Source organism: Pholis gunnellus, assembly GCF_910591455.1.
Source record: "Pholis gunnellus genome assembly, chromosome: 13".
Taxonomy (NCBI): Eukaryota; Metazoa; Chordata; class Actinopteri; order Perciformes; family Pholidae; genus Pholis; species Pholis gunnellus.
In genome coordinates, this window is record NC_136540.1 from 2,745,237 (window position 1) to 2,760,747 (window position 15,511).

A 15,511-nucleotide genomic window follows, 5' to 3' on the forward strand; every position below is an offset into this window, starting at 1 on the left:
TGGTTTTGGTGCTGAGGCTGCAGGTTTCCAAGCTTTGGCCCATCAAGGTATTGTGAGTCTACAGGTTTTTTTTATTTCCCCTGTTGGAGGTAAACTAGAAATCAGCTAGTGCAGCGATGCATTTGGGGAAAACAAAGACGTGCATGTTCGCTGGCCCGAGTGTTTTAATCACAGTATAGCGTTTACAACATTCTTTGGATAAACCCAGACATTATTTCCTCAAATAATATGTAAACACGAGCTCAAAAGAGCAGCTTGGAAAATACATGTGAGGAAACGTGAACGGCCGTCGAAAGTGCCCGTGAGCGAGTTCCTCCCTACGTTTCCAGAGCAGAGCAGAAGGATGCGTTCACCCCGCACAGCTTTAGTGTAACTGTATGAAAAGGAGTCAAAGTGCTGCTGTAATGTGTGTTCCCTCAGCTGAACCAGTTCCTTGTGTGAACATCAGTAAAAAGCAGCTAATTAAGAGTTAATTACATGATCGTCTGTCCCGAGCAGCTGACAGTGGATGAGGTGATCTGGCGACATTGGTGACAGGATGAAACCCTTCAGCTGCTTACATCGTTCTGACTCGTCATCCAAACTGACCTTCATGTATCCTGCCTCTCCCTCTCTCCCCCCTCCCCTCCCCTCCTCCCCTCCCCTCCCCCTGACCCCCAGGATTGACCAGAAGGTGTCCAACAGCCCGTATGGCTACAAGCTGCAGGAGGCGCAGACCATCCTCAGCGAGGTCCGCACCATCCGAGACGCCATCAGCTCCGGGGAGAAGGAGAAACAGGAACTCATGCAGGTAAAAAATCACATTTCTAATGGAGGGAACAAACCCCAAAAAATTTGCTGTGATTTCATGTCAGAAATCACAGCAAGGCCCTGTCATCATGTGCATCTTTTCCCTCACAAATTAAATGAATAAATATCACTGTAGTCGGCACAACCGACTTCTTGAACCACGGCTACAAGGTCTCTGCTGCTCCACAGTTTGGGTTGTAGGGCTACATTTATTTCACTGCGTTTACTTCTCACCCCATAAATCCTCTCAATAGATAGATTAAAATGTGGCAAGGACCAGAATAAATAAAAAAAAAGGTTCTAGCTTACTTACCCCAAGATGGACTCTGAGGTGAGGTACAGTATAACTCTGACTGTGGCAGGCAGTGATCTGTGACGAAGAGTAAGAACAGGAAATGAACACGGGAGGCGAGGAGATGAGGGCTTCAGACGACTCCCAGGAGAGTCTTTTACGCCTTTACGTTATATTGCTGCGAGAGGAGGGCCAGGTGCACTAAAACTTGATTTAGTGACCAGCCTACAGTCGCTGAGGCTGCAGGGAGGCAGGTGGTGTTTTAGTGTCGTCGTGATGACGGCCCGTCGAGTTCACTCAGGACGGGGCGAGGGGGCAGTGTTTGAGAGGATCGGTTCGAGATGAGCTTTCTGGAAAATGAAAACTATCTCGCTGATGACGGCGACATTTGATCAACTGTGAGGTTTCATTTTCGTCGTAGTATAAACTCTTGAGTGGGAGACGGTGAGTTAGGAGCTGCAATCACAGGCCGACGGTCTTTATCTCTGTCAGTGCTGATATTTCAGGTGACACCGTGTCTCAGAAACCACCAGTTTGAGTTTGGAAAATGACTGAAGGATTTAAGGCTGCACCTAGGCAGCATTTTGATTATGATATTTCTGTATTGTTGTTTTTGATTAATTATTTTGTCTATAAAATGGTGAAAACCTCCCATCCTAGAGGCCGAGATGACGTATTCAAATAGTCTTGTTTTGTCCGACCAGCAGTCCAACACCCTAAAATATTCCCCGGACAATATCCAGTAATATAAAACAGAGAAAAGCAGCAAATCCGTCTCTTCAAAACTGCTCAAGGTTGCAGTTAAAGTTCCAATATGCTCCGTTTGCACGAATGTCTCTCCTCCACTGAGCTCCTGTCTTCCACATACAACATTAGTTTCATGACTCCCAACCTTCCTCTGCTCGGCTGCCGTCTTTAGTTGTGTGTGTGTGTGTGTGTGTGACGGCATTGCAGTGCAGCGTTAACTCCATATTTCCACCGTGCCTGCAGTGTGTATTAAAGTTGCATGATGGGACTTGGAGTTCACAGGCTGCAGGTAATGAGGGGAGTGTAGACGAGCGTTAACATCTGTTTGATCTACGTTGGGCTCTCGTGCAACGACAATTAGTTCATCTCTAGTTTGCAAATACCTCATTATAATAATGCCTCCAGGTTCTATTTTAGATTTCAGTCTCATACAATTATGTGTTTTATGTTTCTTAACGGTGCAGATGTTCTTTGATGCTCCAGGCACCAACAGGTCTGCAAAGCAATAGAAAACGTGGAACAACTGTCTATAAATCTTCTTTTACCATTTCACCATTTTAGACTCCAGTGTTGACAATATTCCAACATACGCCCCCGTACACACGTACATATAGATTTACACTATCAGGTCTCATCAGGCCGTTCTGGAGGTAGAGAGAGGAGGATGTGTTCAATAATACATAATCTGCTCTGTGGACTCTACTCTGCCTCCCTCTCTCTCCCGTCTCTCCCCCTCCCTCCCCCTTACCATCTGCAGCTGACAGCTCAGTCTTGAGATTTTCTGTTCACATATGTGTGTGTGTGTGTGTCCCTGCGTGCTCTCTATGTGTGTGTGTTTGTATGGCTGTGTTGTTTTGCACTTCTTAATGCTTGGTTGCATGAAGTCAGAGCGATGACAGCTAGAGAAATGGAGTTTCTTACTAACAGGCCTCACTGACGGCCACAGTTTTGAGCTGAAACAAATAATTGATCAGTCCGGGTTCCCAGACTTATCAGACCGTTTACCGCCGTACATCAGACCCAACTCCCCAAGTAGCACTTTCCAGATACCGACAACGAAACCAAGGAGCCGCCTCGTCTTTGGGACCGTGACCCCAGATTGATGTAGCTAGCCTGCTGACTTCTTTACATGTTGCTAGAAGCGGCGCCGCTCGGCTCCTCTTCAGAATTTAAAAGGTCCGCCTCACTCTGTCAGGGCCGCCGTTGTCACTTTTAACCTCACTTTCTCTCGCTCCAGCTTCTCAGTTGTGAGAATGTGCATCTTTTCTTCATCCCATGTGATGATAATCTGAATATATTTGAGTTTTTTTTTGGACTGTGTCTTAAATTTCGATGTTGTGGATGATTCACACAGGAAGCGATAAATGAAGTCCAGCAGCTGCTGCTTTGAGAGAAAAAGACATCTGCTGAACCTGTTTTTCTTTTTACCAAAGCCTGGAGAGGAAGTGTAGACGTGATGAGCACACAGTACATCATTTGTGGGAATAAAATCGTTTAAATATAAACCTATTTATTATCTCTGGTTGCCACTTGGGGCTGCCATTCTGTTTCACAGCCGTGTGTAGAAACGTTGTTCAATCAAGAGAGAGTCGGTGGAGACATCATCAAAATACTTTGACACTACCGTTATCAAAGAGCTGGTTTGTTCGTTTCCTGCCCTATCTGAAAAGCAAAGATAAGGTGCATTCCACAGCAGGCTTTAAAAACGAACCGCTGAGTCACATAAGATATATTCGTCACGGCCTTCGCTGCTGCGTCACTGTAACAAATGGCGAACGTGGAGCCGACACAGAGCGGGTGAATCTTTTACACCTCACGGTTCTGTCATGTTGCAGACGCTCTTTGCCCCGAGCCGCTCTCAGTCGGGACAAACTTCATAGTTGATTCTTTGTAGCTTCAATTCCCGGACGATCAAACAAAAGATCGGTGTGCAAAGGACGAAACGTTTGATTCAGAAACAATGAGCCATTTACGGTGCTATTAATATTGTACAGTACCACTGTACATCGTGTTTTTATTCCCCTGTTAAACCCCTGTTTTTGTCTTCTGTTCGTCCAGAAACTGGCCGTGTTGAAGGACAGTTTCCAGCTGGACTCGGGCTCCCAGCAGGATCTGTGGGGCAGCAGTCCCTCGCTCGCCAACTCCGAGCTGTCCATCCCTCGGCTTTACTCCGACGCCGGCTCGCAGACCGACATCCCCGCTGAGGTGAGTCCCAGGCGGAAAATCAGCTTCACTTTTCTCTTTTTTTATCACCACGGAGAGAAGTAGCAGCTTTAGGAAAAGCCACAAAGAGCCGCAAGTCTGGGCTTTAGGTCTGGACTGCAGTAGTCGGCACAACATTCAATATTGTCAGACAAGTAAAAAAAAAAATCAGCAGTAGCAACTGTTGTTCTCCACTCGAGTACACCTGCATCATCATCTTTGTGACATTTGTTTCTGTCATCATTGTACATTTTGCTTTTACACCTGTTGCGAACCGTACACATGAACCGTACACATGAACCGTACACATAAACCGTACACATGAACCGTACACATGAACCGTACACATGAACCGTACACATGAACCGTACACATGAACCGTACACATGAACCGTACACATGAACTGTACACATTACTTGAATAAAGGATCTGAGCATTGGTTGATGACTTGATGCATGTTATCGTCCAACTGTGTCATTGTGTTCATGTTCTGTGTGTGTTCAGTTCATGACGAGCACCAACAAACTGGCAGAGAAGGTTCGTGTGAGTCTGAAGTACGAGGAGGCCAAGAAAAGGTACGTTTCTTTGTCTGGATGGAGAGACGCTTGTTAAGATAAGGAGGGAATTTACAAGCTAGAAGTACATAAAATAATAAAAATGAGCTCCGTCTCGACCAGCTACACCATTAAAGTGATAAACGCATTAATGCATCAATGATTAATATCACATAATGATTTATGATTCTTAAATGGTCCGTTATGCATAATGAGGACATTCTTTTGCTACTTTATGCATATTTTGATGCTAATACTTTTATTCTTTTGCTTAAGGTTTTATTTTCTTCTTCACTGTGATTTACTTCAGTAAAACATCACTTTGGTTCTGTTACAATTGATAACTTTGTTCATTCTTCTCTCTTTGTTTGCTCCTCTGATTCTTCTCTTCATGTCCTGCACCTCCTCCTTCCCTCCCTCCCTCCCTTCCTTCCTTCCCTTTCCTTCCCCTCGCTCTCTTCAGGATCGCCACCATCGAGGTGCAGATCGCCAAACTGGACAGCGAGGCGTGGCCGGGCCTGCTGGACCCGGAGCGAGACCGCCTCATCCTCATCAACGAGAAGGAGGAGCTGCTGAAGGAGCTGCAGTACGTCAGCCCCCGCCAGCGGCTGCAGCCCAACGACGCCGAGAAGCTGGAGTCGGAGAAGAAGCGTCTGGAGAGAGACCTGCAGGCCGCCAGAGACAACCAGAGCAAGGCTCTGACTGAGAGGTGAGAGGAGAGGGGGGTGTCTCTGGAGGGCCGGGACACTAAATAGCAGTTACAAATACATCCATGTAAACATACACACCCCTAAGTAATAATAACTCAAAAGAGGAGTGCAGAAAAGACACATTCTGTCTTCAGATGAGAGCATAGCTGACATTAGCTGTCAGTAAAAGCCGGTAACAGCTGGACCAGTTATGGAGAAGGTCGGATCAGGTGATGACAGCGGTGTGATGTGTGTAACTGTGGTCGTTATTGTCTCGTCGACTGATGAAACCACTGACCTTCTACTTGTGTTTGACTCCTTTGGCCTTTAGACCGTTTAGAGACGTCAAACCTCCCTCATGATTATTAAGAGTTAGAGACGAGCATGACAGTGAGCACAATGAGCAGCCTCTCCTCTCCTCTCCTCTCCTCTCCCGTCCTGTCCTCTTCATTCCTTGTTTCTTCTCCCCTTCTCCTCTCCTCCAGTCTCTTCTTCTCTCATCTCCTCACCTCCGCTTGTCTCCTCTTCTCGTATCCTCTTCTCGTATCCTCTCCATATTTCTTCTCCTCTGCTTGTCCCCTCTCCTCTCCTGTCCTCTACCCTCATCTCCACCCACTCTCTTCTCCTTGTCTCCTCTCTTGTCCTCTCCTCTCCTTGTTTAATTTTCTCTCCTATTGTCACCTCTCCCTGTTTTCTATCCATGTCTCCTCTCCTCTTTTCCAGACTTCTACACTTCCATGTTCTTTTCTTTCACGTATCCTCTTCACTCAGTTTTGTATCACTTTCTCTTTTCTGAAATAGCAGTAGGCAGCGAACCAGACTCGCCAAGATCCTGCACGTCTCTCTCCTCCCTCCCTCTCACCCCCTCTTTCTCTCCCCCTCCCCTCTAACAGGACGCCTGTTATTCAGCGTTCAGGTCGGACTCTACCTGAGCTCAGGCTCTCTTTGTGTCCCGTCTCCTGTTCCTGTAACCAGAGAAGCTGCAGAGCCCGGTCACAAAAAGAACCTCTTGTAGTCTGCCTACACACACACACACACACACACACACACACACACACACACACACACACACACACACACACACAAGAAATATGCAGGCACTCATGTATTCAGTGTCTGCAGGTTGTGCAGATGTCAAATGCACTAAATCAGTGTCTTTGAGTGCAGCACGGTCTTTCATTTCGTTTTAAAGTTCTCCACACGAGCCCACGGAGGTCTGATCAGAGACGTGGTCAATAAGACCTCCACTCAGGTCGGGCAAAGCTTTGCTGTGCATTGTGTGTTAGGCTAAAATGAGAATTTGCTTTTCTTCAAAAAAAACCATAACAAAACCAGCAGAAGAGGGAGGCAGATGTCATCAAAGCTGAGCATGAAAACACTCACAGAAAGTGGATCCACTTGAGTTTTAGATGTAGTGACACACGGACTGAGACCTGGGACTATACATCAGGACCCTACCTGGCCCAGTTTGACTGAGTATCATCTCGGGCCTTCCGTACTTGGATCCCGGTTCGGTTCCTGATTACTATAAATATGGTGGATTGCACATATTTCCTTTACTGAGACCTTAAGCACACACTGCACTTAACTGTCATATTGTTCGTAACTGTTATACTCGTTTTTATAGTATTGTTTTCATATTTTTATTCTTTTATTCTATTTATGTTCTTGACTTTTGCAGTACTTTGTCTGTATTTTCATTTCCTCCTAATATGTGTATCGTATGCACCAAACAAAACATCACTCTGAGTGAAAAGATACTTTGCAATAAGTTTGATTCTGATCCTGCAAATGTTCCCAGATAACATCGCCTCAATACAACACAACCTAAACTGTAACATTTTCATTCAGATCAGAGGACGAGTAAACTAAATTAGGAATCTCACCGGATGTCTGGTGACGGCTTTTGGTGCTTGACAGTCGTCTTTGGTCAACACCAAACTGGCATGCAAAAAAAACAGACATATGTACAATATAGAAGAACTAAAAACAAGACAGGAAACACAGTCACAAAGTCCCGTTAGCATGAGCACACACACACACGCACACACATACACGCACACACACACACACACACACACACACGCCACCAGCAGCCTGTAACCTGATCAAAGGCTTCCCCTCTTTGGCCTGTTTCCACTCTAAACATGGATCATAGTAGCAGCTGTTAATGGACGGGGTTTCCTCCAAACAAAGCTCCTCCAAACAAACGACACCGCCGTCACCTGAACACAAAGCAGCCGCTCACAATACCCGAAACACATCGCCGCCGCCGTCTCCTCGGTTCTTAACTTTTTTTTTCCAAGGGCCCACACCTCCAGCGTTAGCAGAGACGGAGGATTACGTTCAGTGTTTTTCTTATTTTCCTGAATGTGAAGGTGACTCATGTCCGACCTGGAAGCAAAGGTCTGTTTTCATTTCATTTCTTAAGATGATTTGAAGTAGATTAAGGCTTTATTTTCCACTTGGAAAAATACCCAAATTGTTTAGAAATATATATATTTTTGTCATTTCAGACTGCGACTTCACTGCAAGAGGAACAAGCTGGTCAGAGAGCTGGAGGAGACGGTTCGACTGGCCTCATCGCTACATACTCAACTCAAAAGGTTCGTCTCATTTCTGCTGTTAATGTCTCAGAAGATCATTTCTGTTTATTGCATCGTGGATGTTATTGTTGTAGAATTGACCATCAGCTATAAGAACACTGTGCTCACCAAGTTATTTCACTGATTCAAAGCATTTCTTCACGCCATTTGGCTTAATTTACATTTGCACAGCCATTTATTTCATCCATCTTTTCTTTAGTTCAGCACATTTCTTACTAGTTCGTTGAGCGTCCGATGACTCACCGCAAAACAAATCATCTCGTTTTTAGATTCAGAGCAGGCAGTCGAAGAGAGCGGAGCTTTGAAGTGAAGTGGGAGGTATTTAGCCTTTAATGACCAAACATTTTCCTGAAGATCAAAGACATTTTGCTCCGTTTCGTCTTTTGGATTTCAGTCGTGATCGCGCCACAAATCTTAATTTTCCAGCCCAACACAGATACGGCCTCAGTATTAAATTTTTTTCCCGAGATGACGCAAGACCGTTGCAAGAGCTGTATATGTTTAATATCCACGTTTAATATTAAACAGTCCTCGATTTTAGGTTTAAACGAGTATTATCTGACCTCCTCAGGCTAGTCCCCCCCCCCGCTCTGATTTCTGTTCTCGTTCATCCCGTCTGTCCTCCTCGTCTGATGGACATCAAAAGTGTCCCCGGAGGACAGGAAGTCTTTTTCTGTCTGCGCTAACGAGCCTCCCTGCTTTAATTAGAGAGCTGTTCATGCAGAGAGGGGAGGAAAGGAACTGAGAGGAGTGTAGAGGATGGAGAGAGGGGAGGAAAGGAACTGAGAGGAGTGTAGAGGACAGAGAGAGGAGAGGAAAGGAACTGAGAGGAGTGTAGAGGACAGAGAGAGGGGAGGAAAGGAGCTGAGAGGAGTGTAGAGGACAGAGAGAGGGGAGGAAAGGAGCTGAGAGGAGTGTAGAGGACAGAGAGAGGAGAGGAAAGGAACTGAGAGGAGTGTAGAGGATGGAGAGAGAGGAGAGGAAAGGAACTGAGAGGAGTGTAGAGGACAGAGAGAGGGGAGGAAAGGAGCTGAGAGGAGTGTAAAGGACAGAGAGAGAGGAGAGGAAAGGAACTGAGAGGAGTGTAGAGGATGGAGAGAGAGGAGAGGAAAGGAACTGAGAGGAGTGTAGAGGACAGAGAGAGGGGAGGATAGTGACTTGTCTCATGACTTGATAACAGGAGGAATCTGAGACCGTAACTGTTTCTCTCTCCTCCAGCCTGTCAGCCAGCACGCTGTCCTGCTCGTCCGGCAGCAGTCGAGGCTCTCTAACGTCCAGCCGCGGCTCGCTGGCCACCACCTCCAGCCTGGGCTCCACCTCCTCCCTCAGCTTCACCGACATCTACCTGGAGCAGCCGGAGCTGGCCGACCCGGACTTCCAGAACAAGCTGGACAGCCTCCTGCAGGAGGGCCAGGGAGGCTACCGGCCCTCCAGCTCCATCACCACCATACACGAACACGAGGTGGTGACGGGCTCCGGAGAGAGGCTCGCCGAGAGGCCCGAGGGACAAGTGGGCGGGTCGGGGGGAGACGTGGTGGGTTCCGCTGGAGGAGGTGCAGGAGGAGGAGGAGGAGGTGTCGGAGCGGAGTCGGGGTCGTCCAGGATCCAGGCGCTCAGACTGTCAGAAACGCCCCGCTCCATGAGCTCTTTATCCCCCCGGTCGTCGCTCTCCTCGCTGTCTCCGCCGTGCTCGCCGCTCGTCACGGAAACTACTTTCCTGTCCGGAGAGACGTTCACGGGGCAGACGGGGCCCGGCGGGCTGAGCCTGGATCTGGAGCTCCACAGCAGGCTGGCAGAGCTGGAGCTCAGCCTGGACTCTCAGAAGCAGCAGGAGGAGCACGGGGGTCCCGGGAGGCTCGGGGAGAAGCAGAACCACAACACCGCACTTGGCGAGGAGGTCAAAGGTAAACAGGAAGCCTTTCTTTGATTCTTGATACTACATAAAGCATCTCATATGTGATGTGGCATTCCTAAACCAAGGGATACATGTGCTGCTGTGACATCCTCCACTCTTCTGGTTTCACCAGATTGTGGTACCTGGTTGTGGGGATTTGCTCCGAAACTGATTTTAAATGATGAGGTCTAACTCACAGTTCGATGGAGTCTTCATGGTGGTGGAAAGTCCTCCAAACGAACTACAGTACAACTCATTGTGAATGGTCATAAAACCTGTGAGTGACTCTGGGACTCTTATCCTCAAAGCAATCACGTCACAACTCGACAGCGATAAAATAAATATGTTTTGCATAATGACTCGGCGGCGCTGCAGGATAACGACTCAAATGATAAAAGCATGAGAATGATAATCGTGATGAATCGCAATTAGAGGAGCACCAATGAGAGAGACAGACAGACAGACAGACAGACAGAGATAGATATGCTGGTGATGTAACACCTTTACTAAGAGAAAACACTCTTTATTGGAAAGCGGGATACCAGGAATCCTCCTCCTCTCCACTGTGTGTGTGTGTGATGAGAAATGTTACACTGTGTGTGAAACCTGATTGCTGGTGGGAGGAGAGCTGAGCGGAGGTGTTGGATTACAGCCGATGGGTCACTTGTGTGTACTTGTGCTATATTTATATATATATATTTATATTTATATATATATACATGTGAGATATACAGCTCCTGTTTGCCCACGGGAAATCAGACCGCTGCCAGTGAAGTGCCTTTTGAAGCCGAAGGAAACTTTCTCAGACGAGCTCTGCAGTTAGAAGAAGTCTTTTTCTCTGAATTTGCAGGTTCTTGGTCTCAAAGTGAATGGGTTTTTTGGTTAGATGCATGAAATGAGGTCTCTGCTGAACATAAGCGTAAGTAGTAGTCTGTTTATAGCCTAATGTTGCCTTCGAAAAGCCAGTCGTCCCTGCAGCACTCTGTTATCTAGATTAGATGTGTTCAGAGAAGAAGCAGCATCGGCTTAACAACCCTAACTGCCTCAACGAGCCGCTGTTGCTCCTGAAATGAATGAAAGCTGAATCGTAGTAGAGGCTCGACTGAAGTTTGATCTGCAGCTTTGAGCCTCGACGCAGCTCAACGTGACTCCACTTGTGGTTTCAGCCTCAGGTGAAAGGTGGACGGTGGTGTCTGCTTTCCTTTTCACTCTCCATCTCTGCTGCTACCGGGCTTTATTTATAAGGCTGTGATCAGGTCGACAGCAGCGCTGCCTCAAACAAACACAGCAGAGCCTTCATTTTATCCAGTGAGACCACAGCTGTTTGTGACGACTTCTAGGAATGCACTACGTTGGCCCAATTAAAAAATAAATTAAAGCTGCGAGCAGCGATGAACGGGCCCTCGCCTCCCTTGCGCGTCGGGGCTTGCGGCGGACTCCGGCCTGCGCGTCGGAGAACGTCCGCGACCGCTGGACTGCGCGTCTGTGAGCGAGACGTCGTCGATCCCGCGTGGGACCGCCTGATGCTGGAAACGATGCTTTGCAGATAGTACTATGCTAAGGAAAAATGACACCGAAATCAAAATGGCCGACTTTGGTAGGTTTGAGAGCATGGTGCCAAGAGACTTATGTTTAAGTCTCCGCAGGATACGTGCGCCTACCCAGTTTCGTACGTGTAGCTCAAACGTAGCGCCGGGGCTGCTCTTTTGAAATATTGTAGGGGGCGCTACAGAGGCAATTTCAAACGGGCAAGGCCGAAAATCATACCACATACTTCTTCCGATGCCTTTGACACATGTGCAAAGTGCCATGAATTTTTGAGCATCCTAACCTACTATGCTATGGAAAAATGACACCGAAATCAAAATGGCCGACTTCTGGTAGGTTTTAGAGCACGGTGCCAAGAGACTTATTTTTAAGTCTCCGCAGGATACGCGCGCCTACCGAGTTTCGTACGTGTAGCTCAAACGTAGCGCCGGGGCTGCTCTTTTGAAATATTGTAGGGGGCGCTACAGAGGCAATTTAAAACGGACAAGGCCAAAAATCATACCACATATTTCTTCCGATGCCTTTGACACATGTGCAAAGTGCCATGAATTTTTGAGCATCCTAACCTACTATGCTATGGAAAAATGACACCAAAATCAAAATGGCCGACTTCGGTAGGTTTTAGAGCATGGTGCCAAGAGACTTATTTTTAAGTCTCAAGAGGATACATGTGCCCACCAAGTTTCGTACATGTAGCTCAAACGTAGCGCCGGGGCTGCTCTTTTGAAATATTGTAGGGGGCGCTACAGAGGCAATTTAAAACGGACAAGGCCAAAAATCATTCCACATTTTTCTTCCGATGCCTTTGACACTTGTGCAAAGTACCATGATTTTGTGAGCATCCTAACCTACTGAAACAAATTTCCTTTAGCCAGTAGGTGGCGCTATGAATTTTTTGAATTTTTTCAAATCAGGTATGTTCAGGCTTGAAGTGGCATCATGCACAAGAAGTTTTGTGCAAATTGGATAATGTACCTTTGAGTTATAACAACTTCAATTTTGCATGGCGAACGATGCGTCGCCACGGCAACAGCGTTCAACGAAAACTCACAATACTTATGGCAAATCTTCATCAATGTCTTAAGGCCATCCTAGCACAATTTGAGACTAATCGGGTCACGTGGCTAGGAGGAATAAATGAAAGTCTAAAAAAAAACATTGCCTTCAGCCAGTAGGTGGCGCTATGAGTTATTGAAATTTTTTTAATTTGTGTGTGTTCATGCTTGAAGAGGCTTCATGCACAAGAGGTTTTGTGTGTATTGGTTAATGTACCTTAGAGTTATAACAACTTGATTTTTCATAAAAATGATGCAAAATGGCCGCCACGCCACGTCAAGGTTCTTCGACGAAAACTCTAGCTTTTAATAATTTTTAATCACAAAGGTCTTAAGAGCATCCTGAACAAATTTGAAGTCGATCGCATTAATTCTCTAGGAGGAGTTCGTTAAAGTGTGAAGGCAGAAAAATGCAAAAAGTCCCAAAATCACAACTTTGCGGGTTTACTGTAGCGCCCCCTATTGGTTGAATGCAACAAAAGTCTCAGGGTATGTTACGGTATGCGATGTGCACATATGCTGAACGTTTAGTGAATTTTCGACCAATGGTTGGGAAGTTATGTGAATTGATATTAAGCCACGCCCCTAAGAAGTTCATTGGTCCATATCTTTTCAACGCAAAGAGATATCAAAAAGCTTTTGATAAATCAGAGTGATCTACATCCACTAATGATCCACAGCAACTTTGGTAGCAATAGGAGCCAGCGTGTAGGAGACGTTCGCAAAGATGTGTTTTACACTAAATTCAAGATGGCCGAAAATTTAAGTAGGCGGAGTTTCGGGGTCTGAGAGGCTTTTTTTTAGATCTAGCGGATTTGGACATGTGTGTTGAATTTCAAGTCAATCGGAAAAACTGGCCGAGGGGCGTGGCCGGTCCGCTTTGTAGGGGGCGCTAGAGAGCCATTTTTTTACACACAAGTATGCAACCTTGCGCAGCAGAGTTTCTCCACCACACCTGAGAGGTGTCCAAATTTGGTGAGTTTTCATGCATGGCAAGTTTTCCAACTAGCTCATTCCCTACAAAAATAAGAATCAGAATAATAATTAAAACTGCGAGCAGTGATGAACGGGCCCTCGCCTCCCTTGCGCGTCGGGGCTCGCGGCGGACTCCGGCCTGCGCGTCGGAGAACGTCCGCGACCGCGGGACGGCGGGTCCGCGAGCGAGACGTCGTCGATCCCGCGTGGGACCGATCGATGCCGGAAACGATGCTTTGCAAATAGTACTATGCTGAGGAAAAATGACACCGAAATCAAAATGGCCGACTTCTGGTAGGTCTTACAGCACGGTGCCAAGAGACTTATTTTTAAGTCTCCGCAGGATACGTGTGCCTACCGAGTTTCGTACGTGTAGCTCAAACGTAGCGCCGGGGCTGCTCTTTTGAAATATTGTAGGGGGCGCTACAGAGGCAATTTAAAACGGATAAGGCCAAAAATCATTCCATATATTTCTTCCGATGCCTTTGACACTTGTGCAAAGTACCATGATTTTTTGAGCATCCTAACCTACTGAAACAAATTTCCTTTAGCCAGTAGGTGGCGCTATGAGTTTTTTGAATTTTTTCAAATCAGGTATGTTCAAGCTTGAAGTGGCATCATGCACAAGAAGTTTTGTGCAAATTGGATAATGTACCTTTGAGTTATAACAACTTCAATTTTGCATGGCGAACGATGCGTCGCCACGGCAACAGCGTTCAACGAAAACACACAATACTTATGATGGCTCTTCATCAATGTCCTAAGACTATCCTTACTGATTTTGAGACTAATCGGGTCATCTGGCTAGGAGGAATAAAGAAACGTATAAAATATGACATTTCCTTCAGCCAGTAGGTGGCGCTATGAGTTATTTCATTTTTTTCAATTTAAGTATGTTCAGGCTTGAAGTGGCATCATGCACAAGAAGTTTTGTGTGGATTGGATTATGTACCTTGGAGTTATAACAACTTGATTTTTCAGAAAAATGATGCAAAATGGCCGCCACGCCACGTCAAGGTTCTTCGACGAAAGCGCTAGCTTTTAATAATTTTTAATCACAAAGGTCTTAAGAGCACCCTGAACAAATATGAAGTCGATCGCATAAATGCTCTAGGAGGAGTTCGTTAAAATACGAAGGCTGCAAAATGCGAAAAGTGCCAAAAAACACAACTTTGCGGGTTTACTGTAGCGCCCCCTATTGGTTGAATGCAACAAAAATCTCAGGGTATGTTGCGGTATGCGATGTGCACATATGCTGAAAGTTTCGTGAATTTTCGACAATGGGTTGAGAAGTTATGTGAATTGATATTAAGCCACGCCCCTAAGAAGTTCATTGGTCCATATCTTCTCAACGCAAATAGATATCAAAAAGCTTTTGATAAATCTGAGTGATCTACATCCAATAATGATCCACAGAAAATTTGGTAGCAATCGGAGCCAGCGTGTGGGAGGAGTTCGCAAAGATGTGTTTTACACTAAATTCAAGATGGCGGAAAATTTTTCCAGGCGCAGTTTCGGGGTCTGAGAGGCTTTTTTTTAGATCTAGCGGATTCGGACATGTGTGTCGAATTTCAAGTCAATCGGACAAACTGGCCGAGGGGCGTGGCCGGCCCGCCTTGTAGGGGGCGCTAGAGAGCCATTTTTTTACACACAAGTATGCAACCTTGCGCAGCAGAGTTTCTCCACCAGACCTGAGAGGTGTGCAAATTTGGTGAGTTTTCATGCATGGCAAGTGCCCCTACTAGCTCATTCCCCACAAATATAAGAATCATAATAATAAGAACCCTTAGAAACTCAATAGGGCCTTCGCCGGCCCGACGTTGTCGGCGGCTCGGGCCCTAATTAAAACTGCGAGCAGTGATGAACGGGCCCTCGCCTCCCTTGCGCGTCGGGGCTTGCGGCGGACTCCGGCCTGCGCGTCGGAGAACGTCCGCGACCGCTGGACTGCGCGTCCGCGAGCGAGACGTCGTCGATCCCGCGTGGGACCGCCCGATGCCGGAAACGATGCTTTGCAAATAGTACTATGCTGAGGAAAAATGACACCGAAATCAAAATGGCCGACTTCTGGTAGGTTTTAGAGCACGGTGCCAAGAGACTTATTTTTAAGTCTCCGCAGGATACGCGCGCCTACCGAGTTTCGTACGTGTAGCTCAAACGTA

General features: G+C 46.6%; 1 protein-coding gene across 2 annotated transcripts in view; it reads left to right on the forward strand.

The window, feature by feature from the left end:
* The window catches only part of wwc1 (WW and C2 domain containing 1), a 51,985-nt gene that overhangs the window by 17,886 nt on the left and 18,588 nt on the right, over nucleotides 1-15,511 (forward strand). For both annotated transcript variants that reach the window (XM_079171987.1, XM_079171988.1), the window contains 6 exons: nucleotides 661-790; nucleotides 3,887-4,033; nucleotides 4,536-4,606; nucleotides 5,049-5,294; nucleotides 7,791-7,880; nucleotides 9,099-9,784. In XM_079171987.1, the coding sequence (XP_079028113.1) occupies nucleotides 661-790; nucleotides 3,887-4,033; nucleotides 4,536-4,606; nucleotides 5,049-5,294; nucleotides 7,791-7,880; nucleotides 9,099-9,784 (1,370 nt within the window). The remainder of the gene's footprint in view (nucleotides 1-660; nucleotides 791-3,886; nucleotides 4,034-4,535; nucleotides 4,607-5,048; nucleotides 5,295-7,790; nucleotides 7,881-9,098; nucleotides 9,785-15,511) is intronic.